At 47.4% G+C, this 24,557-nt stretch overlaps 1 protein-coding gene across 3 annotated transcripts in view; it reads right to left on the bottom strand.

Moving 5' to 3' along the window:
• The window catches only part of CEP85 (centrosomal protein 85), a 38,188-nt gene extending 29,669 nt beyond the window's left edge, over positions 1-8,519 (bottom strand). For 2 of the 3 annotated variants that reach the window (XM_083173280.1, XM_083173282.1), the window contains exons 1-4: positions 8,236-8,322; positions 7,810-7,880; positions 6,249-6,401; positions 170-681 (exon numbers count right to left, since the gene is read on the bottom strand). In XM_083173280.1, the coding sequence (XP_083029406.1) occupies positions 170-681; positions 6,249-6,401; positions 7,810-7,880; positions 8,236-8,252 (753 nt within the window). In that variant the 5' untranslated portion in view covers positions 8,253-8,322. The other variant, XM_083173281.1, reaches the window with a different exon arrangement.
• Positions 8,520-24,557: the final 16,038 nt, after the last annotated feature.

Here is a 24,557-nt window from a genome sequence, read left to right as displayed (position 1 = left end):
CATTACAGCTAACAAAGCCCAACTGATTGGCCCGCCGAGTAACAGCAGGGATGATGTTTGGCTAGAATATCAAAAGTTCTGTGTTTCCTTCCCTATTGATTGTTTCATTCACCCACCAATGAAGTTCCTAATTGTAAGTGTTCCAAAATGAAATCCATAAAAAAGTTACCTGCAATCTCTCCATCTTCATTCTCAAGTTATCTGTATACTGCTGTTGTTGGAGTTTCCAGGCACTGTATTCGGCCCCTGGCTGCAGACTGTATGTATCTGGTCTCCACCCCTGACTCCGAAGATTTGTGGGGGCCAGGGTTACAGCCCTGCTGCGAGTGTGATCACTTCCTCCAAATTCGGTGCTCTCTGGAAGACTTCTATATGGTTTCTCCTCTGAGTTTATAATTCCTGTAGGGACATTGTTTCTAGCCTCTGGGCATAAAGTATTTAACAGGCCGGACTGGTTCAAAGTTGGCTCAATATTGGGCATTTCAAACTTCCTATTGTCTTCAGCTGCGGAGGGATCTGACATGGGTAGATAGGGAAATTCTGTAGAAACAGCAGTTTTTATGTGCATTTGAATGCTATTGTAAGAGGATGCCAAAGTGGAAGGTACAACATGAGCTGTGGGAATGGTAACTTGTCTTCTAATTGGCTGAAAAGAAGTGCTACCGCTAGCATTGCATGAATCTACAAAAAAATAAATAAAAATAAAAAACAATGTGGCAAGCAGCATGAGGAAGAAAATAATATACAGTTCGGGTCTCCCTTACCCATGTATTCTAAAAACAGAAATAGTCAGAAAACCGTGGTTTTTCAAAGTATTCCGAGTTTTTATTTTTGGTTGTTTTTTTTTCCCCCCACACCCCTTTTTTCATACTTACCTTGTCCCCCGATGTCCACGGCAGCCTCCGGAATCCTCCTCAGTGGCATATCTGGTCCCAGGGGTGCATTGTGCATCCGCTGAGGAGAGTGAAGGCAGCTGTGGACTTCAGGGGACCAGGTAAGTATGGAAATAATAATAATAAAAAAAAGCTTTTTTGCGAAACGGCAAATTCAAGCGTTGCGCCATTAATAGCTGTCAGCATTAACTTTACGGTTATGTTGTTTCATCATTTTGACAGACTGGTAACTAGTATATAGTTTAATATCATTCACAAGCAAAAATGAAATGGATTACCAAGATTAAATAAACCATATTCTTCCATTACTGGAACCATATAGCCTGATCACTGATATAGCCTGATCCCAATTTGTCAAATAACAGCCACAAAATCCCAACGGTAGGCCCAAAGGGGAGGATTTAATTGTTGGAGGAGATGCTTAGGCACAAGAGGTAAGTTTAAGCTACTGTACTGGAGATAGAATTGGTTCAGATTGTACCCAGCCAATTGATGGTGTGCAAGGACACAATCTCTATTTTGGAACCCAAATTTGTGCTTCATGTTCTGATTAAGAGTTTGGTTGGGTACAAATCAGGCAACCTCTTGGATAATATATTGTTTAGAGCAGATAGGAACAATATACTATCCATAATTGCTCTGTATGTATATCTCGTGGCCGTACAGTGGATCTTTCAAGGTGTATGGTCGGACAATATATTGTGCCATAGGTTTTGTTCTGCTGTGTACCTAGCCTTTATTTTGAGATTTCTATTTCCCTTTACTTTGTCATGCAAAATATGGACAATTCAAAACTTTACTCCCTACTTCAAATATAGAGTTTCCATCTATCAACAACCTTATTTTCTTACGACCATTAGCACATTCTTTACAAAGTACCAGGTTATGGCCCTCGTCCTTCTTTGACCATGACTAATCCCTTTCCTAGTCCAGCAATGCTTGCCACACTACTATCTCCAAGACCCTCTTTAATCATGTTATCAGCATCTACACTGCAGCAACACTCCCACTAAACTCACAGATCATTTGAAAGTTTATTTTTACAATACTGGTTCTCTCCATCATGCTTTCATTCAAAAGTAAACTACATTCTCCTCCTGCACCTCTCTAAATGCTCCTTCAATGTCTCGATTGCATATTTTCCAATGCATGGACGGTTCTTCATAATTTTTATGCAAAAGCTTCGAAAGCTAGTCTGCTATCATCTGTGTTTGTGCATGTGTGAGAAAGATGTAGTTTCACTCTCTGCCAGCAGATGGCAGAGTTCCGGAGATTCACGGACACTAGAAACACTCCGAAACAAACCAAAAAGGTTTACATTGATTATTAAAAGGATAACGTATGACTCACTGCTGACTGGGAGGGGAGCGCTAGAAAGGGGTCACCGATTGCAACTGGCTCTTGGCAGTGCCCTCTGTCCTTCTATAGTCTATAGAAAAACTGGAAGGAGGTTGCCATGGCATCTGAGGGGGTAGAAAAGATGGGCTGAGGGGTGTGGATGGAAACGTCTACAGTGTCTATGTTGACAGTCAATATGTCAACATTGACAAAAGGCAGACATGCAATAGATTGACATTATGTCATCATAAGTTTTTAACTTTTTTGTGTCAATGTTGACCCCCAATTAATGTAGCTCACTCCGCTTGCTATGACATGCGCTCGGCAATCATAGTCCACGTAAAATCATAAAGCATGAAGAAGTCTATAAAAAAAAAAAACTCATATCGCCATTGCCTGCGTCGGCCTAGACCAGTGGTAGCCAACCCTAGCCCTCGAGAGCTACCAACAGTTCACATTTTCCAGACAACCTAGCTGCTGCACTTCTGCACTCAATCACTGACAGATTTTAAAAGATCCACAGATGGAGCTAATTAGCTCACTTGTGATTCTGTGAGGAGACCTGCAAAACATGCACGGTTGGTAGCTCTCGAGGACTAGGGTTGGCCACCCCAGGCCTAGACACTAGTTCTATCAACTGGAACCAGGCGCTGAGCACAATAGTTGCAAGCTTAGCTTTTGGCAGCCACAAACAGGCTTCTCTTATACGTGAGATGCCAGCATGCCAGAAAGTCCGGCTGTATATATGTTTGCAATTCACGTGACCACACAAGCATGTGGCTAAACCTGAGGATCGGATATATATGTGTTCAAAGACATTTTAATTGGTTTTAATAAATTATTTAACACAGTGTGCTCACTTTATATTGTAAAATTATTCTTTCACAGTATTTTTTTAGTACTCTGAATACTACTTGGGTGCAGCACTGTTAAAAGGGGTATGGATCATGGGGGCAACACAACTAAGGTCAACATGCATTGGGTCAAACACTGAAGGTCGAAACGGGGTTATTAGGTCAATATGGGTTTTTCACAAATGTCAACAGTCGACATGGACACAGTCGATATCTGTGCACTGCATCCCCTCACATGGTTTGCTACGCTCAGCACACTATTTTATTCTCCCTCCACACCCTAGTGGATGTTAGGGCATGAAATACCACCTGTCAGCGTATGTCAACTCAAAAAAAAAAATAAAAAAAAAACACAACTTGAAAAACCCAGGTCGACCTTTGAGTATCGACCTAATAATCCCATATATCAGTGGTTCCCAAACTGTGTGCCGTGGCTCCCTGGGGTGCCTCGGGACACATGCAGGGGTGCCGCGGCTTGGTGGTCTAGGACCAACTCAAATTATTAATGGTTAATTATTTATGAGTAAAACCAGTGCTGGTAGCTGGCAATCATAGAATGTGTACCAACAGAAGCAAATCCTGCCCTTTACCACATAACTGCCACTAAGAATCGCATATAAACCCAATCTAAATAAAAAAAAATTGACCTAGGGGTGCCGTGAAAAAAAGTCGGATTCTCTAGGGTGCCGTGAATCAAAAAAGATTAAGAACCCCTGCCATATATACTTTGAGGTGTTGACCTAACGACGTATACCGTTCAGACAGGCATGTCCAAACTATGGCCATCCAGCTTTTGTGAAACTAAAAGTCCCATCATGCCTTGCCACAGTTTTGCTATTAGGGAATGCTAAAAATATGGCAAGGCATGCTGGGAAGTGTAGTTTCACAACAGCTGGAGGGCCACAGTTTGGACATGCCTGCGTTAAGAGCAGGCGATCGGCATATTTAATCAATAGTTGCACCTGATTTTATATAAAATTAAATTATTGTGGTTAAAAACTGCACTGTTATGGCAAAGGGGAAGATGTGCTAAGCCTTAGAACAGGGGTGTCCAATTTTTTTGCGATGAGGGCCAGACAGATTTGGTGAGGTGAAAATGTGTGGGGGCCGACCATTCAGCTTGACATTCTTTGAACCATTAATCACATCAGAATGGTCCCCCAGCCTGCCCCTTCACTGTATACTCCCCAGCCTGCCCCCCCTTCTCTGTATCCCCCCCAGCCTGTCCCCCTTCTCCGAATATCCATCACTGCCGCCATTCACTGTATGTCCCCAAGCCTGCCCCTCCTTCACTGTATGTCCCCCACTCTGCCTCCCAGCCTGCCCCCTTCTCTGAATGTCCCCCAGTCTGCCCCTATTCACTGAATGTCCCCCAGCCTGCTCCTCCTTCACTGTATGACTGCCATTTACAGTATGTCCCCCACTCTGCCTCCACTCACTATGTCCCCCAGCCTGCCCCACCTGCACTGTATGTCCCCCACTCTGCCCACATTGACTGTATGTCTCCCTGCCTGCCCCCACAAGGGGCCCCCAGTGGCCCCTTATGTGAGCCAGAGGATGGAGAGGCAAAGCAGGCACTGCAAGGACAGAGATACTTGGGCTCACGCCCTCCTCCGCTCTACATGTTACGGCAGCAAGCTTCACCCTTGCTGCCCCCCCTCTCCGCACACAGCTGCCACTGTGATTGCGGAGGAGGGTGATATACGATTGTAGCAGCAGGGGTTGGATGCATACTCACCCGAAAGATGCCAAACACATCTAACAGGCCGGCATCTTCTCACTGCTGCACTATAGGTGGGAACCCGCGCTCGCCGGGTCCCCACCTTTAGTGTCCTGTGCGTCCCGCATCTGACGCTCTGCCTGCTTCAGGCTGGAGGCCGTTTGAAGTGACAACACGGGCCGCAATTGGCCCCCGTGCCGGACTTAGGACATGCCTGCCTTTGAAAGAAGAAAAAAATTTACAGAAATAAAGTACCAGGGAATCAGCTCCTAACTGCCATGGTAGAGGCTTTGTTTGAAAAAAGGCATTTAGCAGCTGATTGGTACTTTAAGACTTTGTACATCAGGCCCAGAGCTTGGGAACCATTGGCCTAATACCATGGGCTCAACACCTTTGCTCCTCCCAATGTCATAACTATCCCTTAACTAATGGTGCCAAAACACGTGTTTATTTTGGCTTGTGATGCATGCTCCCAACTAGTTTATATCGAAAGCCGCAAAAATATGTGCAGCCAGTACTCTTTGTATTCGATCTCATCACATCTAGTTCAACTCGCACACTGTTGAAGCATATCACATGCAATTTGAACTAAATGCAATCTAATGCAAAACGCACATATTGCACTGTGTAGGGAAACCTTATTCCAACTATGTACGTAAAAGGTTTCCTTCAATCTTGAATTTAAGAAAACCCTTATTCATGCTCTCATTATCTCTTGCAATCTTCTTCACTACGGGCCATCCTAAATTCGGTTAACACGACCCTTGCTCTTTCACCAGTTCACATCCACTGCACCACTCTAAAGGGCCCCTTACACTTGTGAGATTTGATCCAATTTGAGTCAATTTATCTGACAAAATCTGATGTGCCTGATGTGTAGGACCCAATCCACAATCCCTTGCCATTGGGTATAACCAAGAGATTGGAAGAGATTGAACCTCCTGCACATAGGATAAAGCTCGAGTCAATCCGGTTCAATTTGTTGAACAAGTGTAAGGGGGCCTTAAAAATTCCTACACCAGGTACAACAACTATAGATCAAATGGACTACTTTATACTTACAGATGCCACCTCTATAAATGTATGCTTAATATGTACACAGTAACTTGACTACTGTAAGGACAGGAGATTAAGAAACTATCTTTACTTTACTGTATAGTTGCTCCAGCAGGTTAGGCAGATTGGGTTCTGCACAGATGAAAACTTTCCTCCTCCCTGCCAGGGGTAACATTAAAGTAATCTCAGTTTTGATTGTGGGGTATCACTACCAAAAACCCTGCAGCAAGGAGTGTATAACATGATAAGTCATGTATTTGTTATGAATGCTCACATGAGCACATCCTCTTCTGGGATGATGTTCCTTCATGAGAAATTTGTATGTAGTGTAGGAAGGCACTTTGAATCAATGGACAAATGGAAAGCACCCATGTGACCTTTACTAACCTTGTTCAGTTTCAGAACATAGATTTCCCTCCGGGAAACCACCACCATTTTTGATCCCATAAGCTACAGCAACTCGACTAAGGGATTTTCCTGACACTTGAGGAGTCTGCCAATCAGAATAGTAAGAACTCCCAGTATGTTGAAGTCCAGTAGCTGCAAAAGGAAAAAACACATAAGCTAAGATAAGCTACAAAATACACAATAAGATCCGATTACAAGGGACAAACAAAAAGGTGCTTGTAGCAATAATAATGGTACAGGACTGATTCATAAGGACCTGGAGATAAATGTTAGAAATGTTACTGCAGTATTTATTTTTACTATTTAAGATATATCCTGACTTGCATTGCAGGAGGGCTCAAAATGGTGGGGGGAATTTCCTCAAGGCCCCCATACATAGAGGCAATTTGATCCGATTGCGACCAATCGGACTGTTAAATCGGACCAAATCGCCTTCCCCTGTCATACCGTCGGGTCCGATGCACGGTCCCGTGCACATCGGACCCGACCAGGTGGTCGGACCGGCAGGCCATCCAACCACCCGTTCCTCCAGGCGGGTGGGAAGCAGGGACGCATGCGATCCATCACAGCAGATGGCATGTGTCCCTGCGGCTCACACTCTGTCGGGTCCGTGCACTGCTGCGAGACGTCTCAGGCAGTGTATGGGCACCTTCACACTCACCACCCTAGTTTTATGCTGGGTACACACCAGGATGACAAGGGTCAGATCCCATCAATATAGATCCAATTACGACCGATTGGATGTAGATTGTGTGGTGATTGGGCCCTTTTCTGTCCTGGTGTGGACTGATACCGATCCGATGCGTGGTCCCGCGGGTCGGTCGTTATTCAGATCCTACCTGCAGCAGGTAGGATCTGAAGAACGACCATACTCCCGGGTGCGGGTCGCCATCAAATCGGACCCGCTCACTGTGCACATCGTGCGCGGGTCGTGCCCCCCCGCGTCATCGTGAGTGGGTCGGAAGAAACACTGACGACCCACTCACAATGTGCATCTTGAGCGGGTCGTCCTGGTGTGTACCCCGCATAACTCAGCTTTTGTCAGAGAAGTCAGATAGCCAGACAGTGTATCAAAATGATTTCAATACATTCTAACAGATAGTTAACAAAATGAACTATAACATGAATATAGTCTCTTTTTATCACCCTAAGGGTGGTTTCACACGCTCTGGCTGACGTCGGGCAGCGAAACCCCGCACGGCCAAGAAGCCGTGCCGCACACAGGAGTTTACAATGGTCGGGATGGCCACAGCTCGGCAGCTGTCCTTTAAAGTGGTGACATCTGGCTGCAACCCCACAGCCAGGCCGTGACCGTCCGCTGTGAATGGACACAATCCCAACCATTGTTAACTCCTGCGGACAGCACGGCTTCTTGGCCATGCAGAGTTTCGCCGCTCTGCGTCAGCCAGAGCATGTGAAACTGCCCTAAATGTATCCATTTAGATTAGAAACTACCTGGGAGCACACAAACAAACTCCATACATTTTTTTCAGGAAATTTTTTTTTATTAATTAATTTAACCCTACAGCGGATTGCTAACCTGTTCCATGCGGTTGTAATCCCATATCTTTGTACCTGTCCATAGTGGTCATATTGTCCAAGAAGAAAATTCTGTTAGGATTAAAAAAGAATAAACAAATTAGTACAATTTTCATAGAAACATGTATACACTATTTTAAAAAGAGTAATACATGAAGACAGCTTTTTAACAACACCAAGCCATTTCAGTATGATTTAATAATGTGCCTGCTGAGACTCTGCAAGTCACAATTACTCAGCTCTAAAAAAATTAGTGTTGTACCCATATTTATTAATACCCCCATATTAATTAAATCGATTTTTTCTCAGTTCTGTCTATTGTAATTTCCGAACGTTTTAAGGGTTTTCGAGTTTAAATAAATTAAACCAAGAACAAGCTAATAACATGCGGGTGACGATTTAATCAGCAAAAAGCGACGGACAGTACTTGCGACTATGCGGCATAAAGAAGAGACGCAGCAGCTGTATAGAGGCTCGTGAGCCGCTGTATAGAATGTAGAACGGGCAGCTATGCTGCGGCCTGTACCTGCTGTAGTAACGGTAACGGACGACCCATAGACAGGAGCAGCAGCCGCAGGAGCCCGGAAGCGAGATAGTTGGAATCCAGCTTCAAACCGTTTCCCCGCCTCAGCTAAGCACCTCCTACCCCGCTCTCCACCACCAATCACTGCTGGGCGTATCTGTGCTGTATGGGAAAATGAGCCTGTCACCCCTGTCGCCAGGCAACCGGCGAAGCACAGGAACTCACTGCCTGAGTGCACAGGCGTCGCCTTCTTGCTGATAATTGGCTACATAAAGAGGGATCGAATTTGAACAGGCTGGGGAATGTTTTGTCAAATTAATAAGTTTCTTAAGACGCCTTGGCACTAGTTCATTCATTTCATTAATTTTCTAGTTGGGTATTGAGTTTTCGGGTAGTGTAATAAAATTCACTGTGTTGAGCCTAGGAACGTGCATTTTCCATGATGGCCAGTTCATACCGTCTAAACCTGGGGTAGCCAACCCTAGTCCTCGAGAGCTACCATCAGTGCATGTTTTGCAGGTCTCCTCACAGAATCACAAGTGAGCTAATTAGCTCCATCTGTGTATCTTTTAAAATGTGTCAGTGATTAATGAGTGCAGCTGTGCAGCAGCTAGGTTGTCTGGAAAATGTGAACTGTTGGTAGCTCTCGAGGGCTAGGGTTGGCTACCACTGGTCTAAACTCTAAAGCTCTGTACACACGCTTTGATTTTTCCCTGTTTTTGATTCGATTTTGCTTATAGAAGCAAAATCGAATCCACATCGAATGGTTTTTAGGACACTTTCGATCTGCATTCGATTCAATGCGCGCTCCCGTTTTCTCAAAAATCTAAAAGAAAAATAGACTGTGCAGCCAAGGAAATATCGAATTAGATCCAGTAAATCGAATGTGTACAATGTGCAATGAATGTAAATCGAATTCGATATCGAAATCAATATCTAATGCAAAAGTACAGATCTAATGCCAAATCGAATGGGAAGATCTGCTAGATCTAATAGAAAATCGAATCTAACATCGAATCTAAAGCAAAATGAAGTGTGTGTACATAGCTTAACATTTGAAGAGCAGAAATCGGTACGCACCCAGAAAGGGGATTGGCCATATGTAAAGGGGTGTGGTCACTGGTAAAGGGGGCGTGGTCACCCTTTTCTAATGTGTACTGGGCATTTAAAATAAAATGAAAAGTTAGCACTAATAATATATATTAGGTATTTGGCAGGTATATACAAGGGTGGGAAGGAGCCAGATATCGGCAAAGGCTGAGCCCCAGCTAGCTACAGTGCCAGACCCAAACAGTCTCCTCCAGCGCTCAAAGCAGAGTAACCACCAAATGGTACAGGAGGCAGAGGAGGGAGCCGGGCACCTAGAGGAGGTAATCCCTGGTGATCCCCGATGGCCAGAACACAGGCACAGCAGCCCACACACTCACCCCTCAGGAGGCAGAAGGAGCTGCGGGGGGACACAGCATCAACAATTCTGACTCCTGCTAGAGACACGGCGCCGGCAGCATAAATTCCTAATTCGCATGCGTCAGGTCTTAAGGAGGCGCCTGATGCAATGCATGCTGGTCCCGTCTCGCAATGCACCACTGGGAACGGGTGCAGAAGACAGCATTGGGCCAGATAATAGATTCCAAGTACCCGCCGGGACTGTGCATCACAGTGCAGAGAAGAAGGACTGAGGAGCCGCCTAAAAATTAAAAAAGAGTTACATTCGGTACACTTTTATTTAGCTGGGACAGACTGTCAAAAAATGGTACTGTACATAAGGCGTCTATACATTTATTTGGCTTGAACCTTAGCATACACTTTAAGCTAGCTTAACTAAAGAATAACTCACACTGACACAATAAAGACACGGACACCAAAGCAATTAGATTTAAAGGGCATAGTATATTTATTATGTGGTATGACCCTTCTTCGTAAAGGGCTGGCAATAAGGCGTCACGGCGCCCAGCTCTAGTCACATCAAAAATGGCGGCGACTTAAACGCCCCAACTGACTGATTAACATGGGGACGACTGAGACGGCCCCATCCGACTAAGGCACAACCTAACGCTGGGAAGTCTCACCACCCCTTCTCTGGCTGGTGTGGACACTCCGCTGACGAAGTGCCCACAGCGCCCCCCCGCAAAGGCAGGACACCCCGCCGTCTTTCCCGGGGGTAGTGCCTCCCAGCGCCCTCTCATGCCACAAGTGACCGCTGGACCGTGACGCCCTACCGCCCCAGTTCTGATAATGGTAAATGTACCAATGAATTGACTATAAATTTGAAATGCCAAAGGCAAGGGAGGGTGGGTGGGGCTGAAGAACTTTTCCAAGAGGAAGCATTTCCTGTAAGGACCTGCCTATATACCCCTCTCCTAAGCTCACGCCCCTAAGCTCTCCCATAGTCTAACCACAAAACTGAAACTAACTTTAGGCAACTAGCAGTCATTAACTCTTTCCTGCCAACCCAAAAAATGTAATCCTCTTAAGTACGCTCTGGCTTAGGCAGCCCTCGCTTTATCTAAGGCGTCTATACATTTATTTGGCTTGAACCTTAGCATACACTTTAAGCTAGCTTAACTAAAGAATAACTCACACTGACACAATAAAGACACGGACACCAAAGCAATTAGATTTAAAGGGCATAGTATATTTATTATGTGGTATGACCCTTCTTCGTAAAGGGCTGGCAATAAGGCGTCACGGCGCCCAGCTCTAGTCACATCAAAAATGGCGGCGACTTAAACGCCCCAACTGACTGATTAACATGGGGACGACTGAGACGGCCCCATCCGACTAAGGCACAACCTAACGCTGGGAAGTCTCACCACCCCTTCTCTGGCTGGTGTGGACACTCCGCTGACGAAGTGCCCACAGCGCCCCCCCGCAAAGGCAGGACACCCCGCCGTCTTTCCCGGGGGTAGTGCCTCCCAGCGCCCTCTCATGCCACAAGTGACCGCTGGACCGTGACGCCCTACCGCCACCGCCAGGCTCTTAAGAGATTAACTAGATGAGCTCTAAGAGCCGCCGCATGCCACCTGCGAAGACCTACCTAAGTGTCCGTTATCCTAAACTAAAACTGAACTATACCTCAACAAAACCCCCTAACCTAATTGAAGGGGAGGCTGAAAGAAAAAGTTCCTGAAAGAAAATGTTCCTAACCGTTAGAAATTATACATTGCATTGATTAGTATGACAAGGTAAGTTAGTACAATGGACCCAAGTGAAGTCGAAAACTTGATAAAAACCTCTCGTGTGTCCCGGAAGGGGGAGGTGGGCCAAATTGAAATTAATAAGGACCCACGGAGGTAAAAATTGCAAGAAAGTCCTTCACACCCCTGATTCCGGAACACTAGCTGTTCCAAAACCAGCGGGTAAACAGCGTTTTTGGGTCAGCGCCACAGGCGCACTACATCCAAATCTTATCTACCTTATATAAATCCTAATTGCAGCGGACTTCCATCGTGCCCATTGTCTGAACGGAAGAGTCAGGAAGCCTGCTGGCCGCTGCGCAGGTAGCTGCCCGCACAGGCAGTTTCAGCACTAAATATTGCAGCCGCCGCAATGCTTGCGGCGGCGACGCCAAAAGTGGATCAGCACCAAAAACCCAGGATAATATCCAGGGCCTTTTTTTTGAAGAGCTGGCACTGTCTGAATACCTAGAGGAGGAATTCCGCTTCCCCCTGGCCGATGCGTGAGTGAAGCCTGCACGGAAACCAGTTTCTCTCTTGACAGCACGTGGTGGGGGGGGCGTCGGGACTGCATCCAACCCGGCTGACGGCAGGGATCCAGAAGACTCCACCGGATCCTGGGTAACACCTCGGAGGAAACAAAAGAAAATGTTAAACCCTGCTAAAGTAACGAACAAGGTTCCCACAAACGGGGGATGCGCGCGACTAATGAAGGGGGGGGTGTTGCCACAGTAATGTATGCGTGGCACAGCTGGCCAACAACACTATACACTGACAACGAGGGGAGGAACCCCCTGGCCATGAGGACCAACCCATACCAATATTGAAAATGCAAGCGCCGGCCCCGCTACCCCCTCATGCTAAGCTAACGCGCCCTCGATCTGAGCTATTTCCAGGAGAGAGGTATAGGCCGGCTGATGGGGCTGTCACCAATATTTTGGGCGTTGCCAAAGCCTGGTGGGGCCCCACATGGATGGTCTTTGAAGTTTGGAAAAACATAGATGGTTTATGGCCGATGTCAACTAGTTTGGACACGATGTGGAAGAGCCAGATGGCTTCCCCCCCATCGATGTCAAGCATAAAATAGTTTTTTGTACCGGCCTTTGCCTTGGCTGCGGAGGGAAGCTCCGAGCAGGCACCTGTGAAGCCCGCACTGCATTCCGTCTACGTGGCAATGGCCGACCATCGATATGTAACACCCATCGGCTGTCATCCACCATCGATGGTCGGTTGCCATTTCCCCAATGGTGGCAAGGGCGACGGTGGCCTACCCTGCCCTTTTATAGCATGGTCACAGGTGGGAATTGAATGTCCATGTGGGCTGGGGAGGGGGAGGGGGGGTGGGAGTGGGGAAGCGCGGGAAATTGGACGGGCGAAATAGGTGTCCTTGCCACCGGGAGCGTATGCTGCTGGGAGGGGTAAGGCCGCCAGGAGGACGGGCTGGATTGGGACCAGTCCCCCTGCCCGTATCCCTGGGCCGGGTATGGCCCAGGGGTGTGGCAAAATTGGCAAGCACTGGAACTGGGCGGACACCAGCCTGAGCAATCCGGGAGCCAGAGCCGCAGGGGCCCCGGCCCAGGTATCCCGCGCCAAGCCCGCTGGGGCCTGGCGTGGAGTGGGGGCTGGCACCACGGTTGCCCGGCAGGGGGCCAGGGCGCGAGGTAGGGGGCCGCAAAGTCCGCCACCCCCTGGACCCCGCGGGCAGTGGTGGAGCGGTCAACGGTGCTCGCAGGCACCGGTGAGATAAGCGGTCCCCTTTGTGGGAAGGACGGGTGGGGATACCCGACCCCAGGCCCGGGAGGGGCCTGTACCACAGGGAATTCGCTGCTGGGGTGAAAGGGGGTGCTGGATGGCTGACCCGGCACGGCCCCAACCAGGGCTGAATGAGGCCCCTTATTTTATGGCGGCAGATGGGGGTGGGCCTGGAACGGGGGTACCTGCGGGTGACCGTGCACCCGGGAGCCGCCATCTTGCGTGGCGGCATTAAACGCTGCACCCCCCCTGACCTGGCACCGGGTGGGAGATTTGCGGAGTGCAGTGGGATGGGGTTGGATCGCCCGCCCGGAGGTGCCGGGGTCGGGCATAGACGAGCAGGGGGAAATGCCGCCCATCGTGTCATAGCCCAGTGCTGACCGGCTGTACAGGGGCGCTAGCCACACGTGGATGCCGGCGCCCGGCAGGGACGCAGTAGGGGGACGGAGGAAAGTGGCGGGCGGTAAGAGAGGGCCCGCGGGAGGTACAAGGGAAGGGGCGGGGGGATGGCGCCGCCGCGAGGCAGCAGTGGCTGTGCCGGATCCGGGTGCCCGGATCGGGCCCTGGTAGTATCCGGCAGGGGGGGGGGGGGGACAGCATGCTGTGGGCTACGGAAAGGGTGCGGATTTGGGGGGAGACGGGACATGCTGTAATGAGGTGGGGGTGGGGGGGGGAGAGAGGAGGCACACTATCCCTGGAAGGGAAGGTGGTATCCAGAAAACAGGCAGGGAGGGGGGCATGAGTGCTGGGGATGGGACACGCTGGATAACAGCACTGCTTGGCCACGGGGATAAATATCAGCTGCACAGGCAGGCACTTAGCTTTGAGGAGAAGCTGCTGGGCTGTGACTGCATGCTGCTGGGCTGTGACTGCATGCTGCTGGGCTGTGCTGCATGCTGCTGGGCTGTGACTGCATGCTGCTGGGCTGTGACTGCATGCTGCTGGGCTGTGACTGCATGCTGCTGGGCTGTGACTGCATGCTGCTGGGCTGTGTCTGCATGCATGCTGCTGGGCTGAAGAACTTTTCCAAGAGGAAGCATTTCCTGTAAGGACCTGCCTATATACCCCTCTCCTAAGCTCACGCCCCTAAGCTCTCCCATAGTCTAACCACAAAACTGAAACTAACTTTAGGCAACTAGCAGTCATTAACTCTTTCCTGCCAACCCAAAAAATGTAATCCTCTTAAGTACGCTCTGGCTTAGGCAGCCCTCGCTTTATCTAGGTGTGCGCAGACCATTTTATTAGTGGGTGCACAATTGGAGGGGCTGATCTATCACCGCCCACTGGGCGTGTCTATCACCGCCTACTGGGCGTGTCTATCGCACGATTATCGCGTGCAATGCGATCCGAAGGTAGTACAAAAAGTATTGCAGAACATACTTTTTGTGCTGTGTGATGGGATGCAGGCAAAAGCACACATCGCATCGCATGGTGAAAATGCACCATGTATGGGCACCAAACAGTGTTTGTTACAATATATTCCCCCCTTGGCCCTCTCTCCCCAACAGATTCCTGCAGCAGACACTCACTGACTGACTGCTGCAGCAGCTCCTACCCACCACAGAAGTCAGTACTCAATGTGCAGATCAGTTTCACATAACTTTGAAAGTCAATAGCTATTTTTTTCCCTTACAAAGCAAAGAATACTGTAAATACCTAAACTAGCTTGCTTGATTCCTCCGAGGATGAACGCTGGCTCCTGCTCAGCATGATTATCACTGCCTGTGGGTAGCATGCCTGCTGCCGGCTCTCAGGAGGCAGCAGGAGGATGGGAGCGTGGGCTGGAGGACGGGTGCGCGCTGTAACGTCACCGCTGTAACGTCACCGCGTTGTGTGTCTATAGAGGCGGGGCCGAGGGCTGGCTTAAATGTATGGAGCTCAGTGCCCAGCCGCCGTGATAGGTTTGGACTGCGGGCTGGAGACTGGTGGCGGCAGCCGGCAAGTGATGCGGCCACCAGGTGCTGCTGCTGTGTACTTTGCGTGCAATCCTGCGAGGGGTGCACCCCCGGCACCCCCCGTGCGCACGCCTATGGTACTGTACCAGCTAAATCGGTACAGTTGGACGGTATGCAAGTTAACAATGGTCGTTGGGTACTATCAATCAGTGGCAAATGCAGGATTTTTAGAGGGGGTTTCCAAATGTAATACAAAATCTCCCACTCTGCAGCGCATTGGAGGAAGTATGTGAGTCTGGGGGAGTGGTAACAGCCCTGAAACTTGGTCTTTTTATACACCGTATACTATATGGAATGCAGTATTAATATTTACCAGGATGCAATGGGTTGGGGATAAGGGAGGGGGAGTTAGGAGTCCGCACACACTTTTCTTTAGAGTATCCCCTATATTTAATTGGGGGGAGGTTGCCTTCAATTTCTGGTTATTTGGGCAGCGGGTGCTATCCAGGCAATATGGTTAGAGTATAGGTTCAAAAGAGAGAAGAATTGCACTGTGGATGCACACCTAAAGGGAGGAATATTTCAAACAGATGGAAATATTCTGGTCTTTTTTAATATAAAAATTGTACTTTATTATTTTAATTCGATCTAAAAAAGGGAGATGAGCAACCTGTCAGGATTTTTTAACATATAGAATCCGTGTGGTGATCTCCCTTCGTTGTTTGTGAAATTTCAAGAGAAGTTAAAATGAACATACATACATACAACACATAATGTGGTGTGCCATTGCACGGAAAGAAAAAAGTAGTGAGTAAAGGGAATAAAAGTGTTCCCCTTATGCTGGTTTACAAAGAGACGTTGTGTCCTAGTTAGGTTCCTTTTCTGAGAGGTTCAGATGTTTTGAGAATCACCCTTTCAATAGGGTCAGTACCTCCTAGATTTACTAGCCCCCTCTCACAGGGTTTTGCAAATACTGGGAGTAATTATCATTTTGGATTTAGTGTCACCTTAATGTGAAAGGAGTGCAATTTACCAGACAGTTATGTTTATTACTGTATTCCTGGTCTCCTTTTCTTTTATAGATTCAGGTGATTAACCACCATCTGGCTGTGTATTGCTTGATATACTCTTAAGTTTCCAGAGAGATTTGTCTCTGTCTTGAAACTATGCAGACAAATACCACTTAATCATATTCGTCACACCAAATTTCTTCTTTTAATCATACGGTATTTTCTTATGTGCAGGTTTGGGTGCACTATAGCTCTCTCTCACTGAGCTATGTGCTATATTTTTCATACATCTAGGCTAAATACCCTTTGGGCAGTTTTTTGTGTGTAGATTGTGGTGACTCAAAGATATAGGTATTGTAATGCCACTCACTCTCACTGAGTTGCATCCACTGATATTGTAATACTAGGGTTGAATTCCCCTAGTCAGAGCTTTAGTATTACTGCTCTTTCTCACCGGTGCTACTCACTCTCACTGAGTTGCATCTATCACTGTTGTAATACAGTTATAATATTAGGGCTGAATTCCCTTGGTTAGAGCTCTTACGTTATGGCTCTGTTTTATAGAGTTATCACTGTAGTGTATTTTTATTAATCACACATCAGCCCAATTTGAGCCGTATATCAGGGTTGAATTCCCTTGATTTGAGCTTTGATATTTTAGCTCTCTCTCATTGAGTCACTGTTGTGGTATACTTCTATTGAGTTAATCACACAACTGCCTAGTTTAAACTGTATGACTTTTTTTTGCAAGTTTTGGGTGCAATACAGCTCTCTCTCACTGAGCTATTTGCTACTCAAATACATGCACCGTCTGGGCTCTTAGCCCTTTAAATCATACCTGCTATTTATTATGATATTAGGATGTTAATTCTTCTAGTTTCAATATTCGCAGTGTAACTCTCTCTCACAGAGCCACTACCGCACTATATAGAAGAAATTCCGTATGTATTTTATCACATTGAAATCCAATATTATAGCACTGTTTTGTGTGCAAATATAAGTGCAATATAGCTCTCTCTCACTGAGCCGTACTGCTGCTTATATTTAGTATGATTTCGATATCCGACACTTTTTATTGTGCAAATATAAGTGCAGTATAGCTCTTTCTCACTGGGCTATCCTGCTACTCATATTAATATATAATCTGGGCTATTTGCCCTATGGATATCCAGTTATATGTGGGTGACGGTGATAAACAGTATTTGGTGAAGCAGTATGACTCTCTCTCACTGAGCTATAACTGCTAATATTTAAATTCAGTAATGGGATTGGATAATTCTGAAAATTCCCAGTTAATAAATAGCTTTACAATTGCTCTGGGATTAAAGTGTGCAGTTAAACTGCTTCACATTAGTATTTCAGTTTACTTGATAATGGTTATTGGTCGCCATCTAGTGGTGGTTTTCCTGTATTGAGAGAGACCAGAATGGTCTTTTACTCTCAATATACTGTGACTGTCTCTCTTGGAACTGTGTATCTAACATCAAACACATTAAGTCATGAATACATTATTGATACATTTTATATGTTTTATGGTTATTATGTAACCAGCATATAGGCTAACACGCGGTTTCACAAGTCTGCTTCCTCAGAGCCATATTTACCAGGACAGATGGTCTATAGCAGGGCTGGGCAATAAGCGGCCCTGCAACTGTTGATGAACTACACATCTCAGCATGCTTTGCATCAGTTTTGCTATTTGGCCATGCTGAAACTGATGCAAGGCATGCTAGGATGTTTAGTTCATCAACAGCTGGAGGGCTGCTTATTGCCCACCCCGGTCTATAGTATAGGATGTTTCAAACATTTAAATAAGATAAGTGGTCAGAAAAAGGTTAAACATATAATAAATAGGTACTTGTTTCCTAGCACGGCACCACTGATTTTGATTGTATTGATCGGGTCGGAAAAATCGCGTCAATCGCATCGCATGCCAACCAAATCGCATGCGATGCGACCAACGCGATCGACCCGATTTGTACATTGGAATCAATGTAAAATGGTCCCTGAGACCCGATTTTACATTGATTTCAATGTAAAAAGCCCCCAAACCCCCCATTTTAATAGCAAACCCCCCCTGATGGTTTAAATGGCCCCCCATTGTTAACGCCACCCCACTATTGATGCCAACCCGAAGCGTGGCGCGCGCTCGCCACGCTTCGGGTTGGCGTCAATAGTGGGGTGGCGTTAACAATGGGGGGACATTAACCATACTTTCTAACCCTATACAATGAGAAATGGGCCATATTGGCCCATTTCCCATTGTTCCCTATGTAAAATCGGGTTGATCAACCAGATTTAAACTTTAAAAAGTAATTTAACATTATTCTCTATGGGAAAATCGGGTTGATCGCGTCGGTCGCGTCGCGGCCCATTATAATGGACCGCGATGGACCCGATCAACCCGATTTTCTCATTTAACACTATTCTCTATGGGAAAATCGCGTTGATCGCGTTGGTCGCGTCGCGGGCCATTATAATGGCCCTCGATAGACCCAATCAACGCGATTTTGTCTTTCACCGGCAAATGCACTGGTGATTGACATAAAATCGGGTCCATCGGGTTGATCGCATGCCTTAAGTACCTTAAACTTAAGGCATGCGATCAACCCGACGGGCGCCGTGCTAGGAAACAAGTACCAATAAATAAATACACAAACATTATAGAATCAGTACTGCACTTTCTATGCTCACAATCTCCCACTTCATGGTAAGGCTCCTTTCTCTTCCTCCTGGCAGCTACTCTCTGGTCCATTGTAATGTTTGAGGGTTCAGATCCACACATACAATAAATAGGGCAAAATTTTTATTCCTATTCTTAGTGACATTTGTTTAAAATAATATATCTTTTTTTTTTTATTAATTATACATGAATTAATCAGAATCAGTTTATTGGCCAGGTATACTTGCTTACACTAAGAATTTGTTTTCCGTTTGCTGTGCAGCAGCCAGGTGGGTAACAAGTAAACAACATACAGTATAACCAATAAACGTGATGCAGTCAAAATCCCGATGGTCAAAATCCCGACGGTCAAAATACCGACAACCATTGACCGACGGTCAAAACCCAGACAAAGTCAATATCCCGACTACAGTAGGTCAAAATACCAACATTTAAAATGCCGACACGGTCAAAATCCCGACAAGGTCAAAATACCGACATATAGAATGTAGACAGGGGGAAAAGTCTACATGACTTTCGGTCGACAGGTCCCGAGGTCGACATGGGTTTTTTCACTGTTTTTTGACCCGACATGTGCGGTATTTCATGCCCTACCATCCACTAGGGCGTGGTGGGAGAATAAAATAGTGTGCCGAGCACAGCGAGGCACCATGCCCGAAGCATGCAAGGGGCTGCGGTTGACTTCCAACTGTGTCCAAGTCGACGGTGTCAACATTCGGGTCAAAAAACAGTGAAAAAACCCATGTCGACCATTCGACCTGTCGACCGAAAGTCATGTTGACTTTTTTACCTGTCTACATTCTATGTCGGTATTTTTGACCTTGTTGGGATTTAAAATGTCTGTATTTTGACCTTGTTGGGATTTTGACCTTGTTGGAATTTTAAATGTCGGTATTTTGACCATGTCAGGATTTTGACCTTGTCGGGATTTTGACCTTGTCGGGATTTTGACCGTCGGTTAACAGCTGTCGGTATTTTGACCGTCGGTCAACAGCTGACGGTATTTTGACCGTCGGGATTTTGACCGTCGGTATTTCATACCGAATACAATATAGGTGGCGGAACATGTACAGTAATACAGAAAGTTATTCCGAGGGGACACCGCTTGAGGGAAGAAACTTTTTAGGCTTCTGGTGGACCTGGTGGGAATAGCTCTGTAGCGTCTGCCTGATGGCAGCAGGTTAAACAAGCTATGGCGAGGATGTAGTTGGTCTTTGACTATCTTTGTTGCCCGTTTTTTGCTCTAGACAGGTATAGGTCCTGGACAGAGGGAAGGTCCATCCCAATTATCTTCTTCGCGGTTCTGACTACCTTTTGGAGTCTGCATTTGTCTCTCTCGCTGGCGGAGCCGTACCAGACCAGTATTGAGAAGCACAGTACAGACTCCACAATCTTGGAGTACAAGAGGAGCAGAAGCTTCTGTGGGATGTTGAACTTCCTCAGTTGCCTAAAGAAGAATAGCCTCTGCTGCGCTTTTCCAACAATATTATCAGTGTTCGCCCCAATTAAGGTCCTGGGAGATTGTGGTTTCTAGGAACTGGAAGGAGTCCACTAGCGACACCACACTGTCTGCAATTGTTAGCAGAGGAACACCAACAGCCTTCTTCCTAAAGTCCACTCAATGGTTTTGAGTGGGTTGAGCTCTAGGTTGTTGCTGCACCACCGGGCCAATCGGTCCACTTCTTGTCTGTAGGCCGATTCGTCCCTGTTCTTAATATAGAATTGATTAAAAAATTTTTAATATACATCACAGAATGCTCGGTTATGAATTGATGATATGATTCTCAGAAAAAGTGTTATATAGTTTAATTCTCTATGCATAATAAAATACTTTAGTTAAAAAAGAGATGCTGGAACGCTAGGCATGTGCAGCAGCTCTGCTCTGTCCCTTACACTGTATGATGTGATGTAGTGGCAGCTCTTTTGATCATACCATATGCCAGTGCTATTGTTGTCGTAATTGAAGACACTTGCCAAGAGAAGGGGGTTTCCGGGCAACCAGAATCCCCCCCCCGCACCTCTTTCTCTTATTTTCTTTCCATAATCAGATCCCGCAGGCCTTGCTAAGCTTGCATAAGATATATCATATGTAAAGGTATGCATACGATGTATCGCATGCGATCGTGCACCTTGGGAGGCTTGCGGGTGGTTCAAGGCGGAATCAAATGTGACATCTCCCCTCGGAAAAGTTGTATAGTGTATGGGCATCTTAACCCTAAATATCCTTGCTAGTGCCTAACCCTAACCCTCATGCTCCATCACTTAAGTCTAACCTCCTGCCCCGCAGTCTATCCCTAACCTTCTAAGTGCTTAACCCCAACCATCCCTTCCTGCAGCTTAACCCTAACCTTCCATTCGCAGCCTAACTCCCCCCAGTGCTTAAACCGGTACTTGTGTATTATCAGGGCACCTGCGAAATCAGCCAAAAATCGGCTGCAAATCGCATGCAAAATCGGATGAGATTTAGCGGCCGATTTTTGGCCGATTTCCGTTCGATTTGCATGCTATTCCATCATTTCACACTCCCACTATCCAAGTCAGGCCGATGCGTGGCGAGCGGACGCGGTACGTGTCCTCCCGACTGGTTCATATCCCCACTATCCACGCCGGCGTGGAGTTGATTTTATAAAGCGTGGTGAGCGCAGCGAGCCACCGGGTCCGAAGCGCGGCGAGGGGACGCGGAAAACGATCCCGGAGCGTGGCGAGCACAGCAAGCCCCGCGAGGGGACACGGATTACTAGACATTTATTCCGCGTCCCCTCGCCACGTTTCGGGATCGTTTTCCGCATCTGCTCACCACGCTTTGGGCTGACTTGGATAATGGGGGTGGGTACTTCTTTCCTAGCATGGCGCCCCCGATTTCCATCGTAGTGCATCGCATCGCATGCAATATAGTGGCATGCGATGCATGTGATGCAATGTGATTTTTAATTGTACAAGTACCCTGACAACGCCACCCCCACTATGAACGCCAACCCGAAGCGTGTACAATCATGGGCATGTTCCCGAAAATCACATCGCATACCATCGCATACTGTACCATCGCATATGTTATGCCATGGCATGCGATGGGCGCCGTGCTAGGAAACAAGTACCTGGGGGTGTGCAAGGATGGAAAAGCATGCAAATCGGCAGGAAATGTCCGAAAATTGGCAAAAAATCGTCCGAAAATCGGCCACTAAATCGCAACACGGATCGAATCGGCCGAAAATTGGTCGATAAATCTTATGCGGGTGCCCAGATAATACACAAGTACCCTTAGACCTATCCCTCCACCCCCTGCCTACCGCCACGCTACCCCAGCCAGCATACTTACGATTGGGATGCCTCTCAGTCCCTGATGTGGGATGTGGTTAACATCCCAGTCCCAGCGAATGGGATGCCAGTAATCACACTACCGACATAGGTATCCCAACAAGTGGCAGAAGACCAGCACCAGAATTGAAAAGGATGCTGACATCCTTATCAGTTCTAGTGCTGGTCTTCTGTCACTAGTCAGGATGCCTGTATCAGTATTGTGACTACTGGCATCCCATTCGCTGGGATGCTGACCACATCCCACATCAGGGGCTGAGACGAGGGAGGGAATGAAGAGTAACTGTCTCTGTGCACCCTCATATCCAGTGCCTGTGGTAGTGACACCCCCCATATGTCCATGGTCTAAAGCAGGGGCAGATGACATTGTCTCTCTTTACACTCCCACCTGCCCTCTCCGCTACACAAATGCACATCGCCTCTCCTACAAACTGGTTACTTCCTCCCATATCTGCCTACAGGATTTTGTCCATTGTGCTCCATATCTTTGGAATTTTCTACCCCTCCCGTCAGTGGCGTAGCTACGTTTTGGGCGCCCCTCCGCGGTTAGGGGGAGGTGCCCCCCCTCGCCACCGCCCCGCCAAGCACCCCTAAGGCCGTACCCTGCCGCCCCGCCGCCTATGCAAACCCCCCCAATCCCCCACAGCCTTACCTATCGCGCTGGTCCCGGCGGCTCCGTTCTTCTGCTGAGGACCACCACAAAATGGCCGCCCCCATACAGCAGACAGTTTCAGAGAACTGTGTGCTATATGGGGGCGGCCATTTTGTGGTGGTCCTCAGCAGAAGAACGGAGCCGCCGGGACCAGAACGATAGGTAAGTCTGCGGGGGATTGGGGGGGGGGTTAACTATAGCACCGCAGCCCCCGGCGCCCCCACATGCACAGCGCCCCCCCCGCGGTGGCGGGGGCTGCGGTGCTATAGTTACGCCGCTGCCTCCCATTCAGATTTGCCACCTCCCTACAAAAATAATAAATCTAACCATTTCTCCAGAGCCGGCCCTAGACTAAATGATGCCCTAGGCAAGATTTTGCTGGGAAGGGGCATGGCCACACAATAGTACCCCCAATTCAAATTATGCCACACAGTAGTGCAACTTTATTCACATTATATCATTTGATGGTGTCCCTTATTCACGTTATATCACACAGTAGTACCACTTTACCTTACTCCTCACATTATTCACATTATACCCTTAGAAAAAAATCCTGAGAAAATATTGTATTTTAAGCACCTCCATGGCCACACTTCAACCCAGCACAAAGCAGTGTGTGCTGGGCAGAGGAGAAGAGCTGCTGCTGTCACTGGGCCCTTCCATCAGACTTTGGCCTGGGTAATTTGTACCCCCCTACCCCTTTCTCTTGGCACCCCTGATAATACCACACAGTAATGCCCCTTACAAATGACACACATTATTAATGTCCTTATAAACATAATGACCCTAACACATTATGCAAACCTTTATTAATGCCCTTCATACACATAATGACACACATAATGCCCCTTACATATATGTTGCAAATTATTAATGCCCTTATACACATGACACACATAATGCCCGGTACACATATGTTGCACACAGCGGCGTAACTAGAATTTTTGTGCCCCCCCGCCAATATCGGCAGCGCCACCCCCTCCCCCTAGCCCTCCCTCCCACCTTCCCAAGTGAAGTTAAAACCCCCCTTACCCCTCCGCATGCCGCTGCCGCCACCGCATTCAGGGTCCCGCCGCGCATATCTTCTCCCGGCTCCGTCTCCTCCTGCAGTTCTATAATGACCATCAGAAAATGGCTGCCCCCTAACAGCAGACAGTTTTTAAGGATGCTAGAGGAGGCACGGGCCTCCTCTAGCATCCCAGAAAACTGTCTACTGTTAGGGAGCAGCCATTTTCTGATAGTTATTTTTCATTAGAAGTGAACTGCAGGAGGAGAAGGAGCCAGGACAAGATCCCTGAATGCGGCGGCATGCGGAGGGGTAAGATGTGTGTGTAAATTGACTTGGGTTGGTGGGAGGGCTAGTAACTATAGCCCCGCAGATCGGCGCCCACAGTCCCTCAGCGCCTCCCCGCCACCGCGGGGGCTGTGGGGCTATAGTTACGCCACTGGTTGCACATTATTAATGCCCTTATACAGATGACACACATAGGGCCTTATTCTAGTTCACTCTTTCTGACAAAATCCTTCTTAGATGTACAAAACCATGTGCACTGCAGGGGGGCAGATGTAAAATGTGCAGAGAAAAATAGATTTGGGTCAGTTATTTTGTTTCTGTGCAGGGTAAATCCTGGCTGCTTTATTTTTACACTGCAATGTAGATCTCACTTTGAAGTAAAACCCCAGCCAAATCTAATTCTCTCTGCACAAGTTACATCTGCCCCCCTGCAGTGCACATGGTTTTTT

Source organism: Crinia signifera, chromosome 2, assembly GCF_055691185.1.
Source record: "Crinia signifera chromosome 2, ASM5569118v1, whole genome shotgun sequence".
Lineage (NCBI taxonomy): Eukaryota > Metazoa > Chordata > Amphibia > Anura > Myobatrachidae > Crinia > Crinia signifera.
This window is presented reverse-complemented; position numbering and strand designations above follow the sequence as displayed.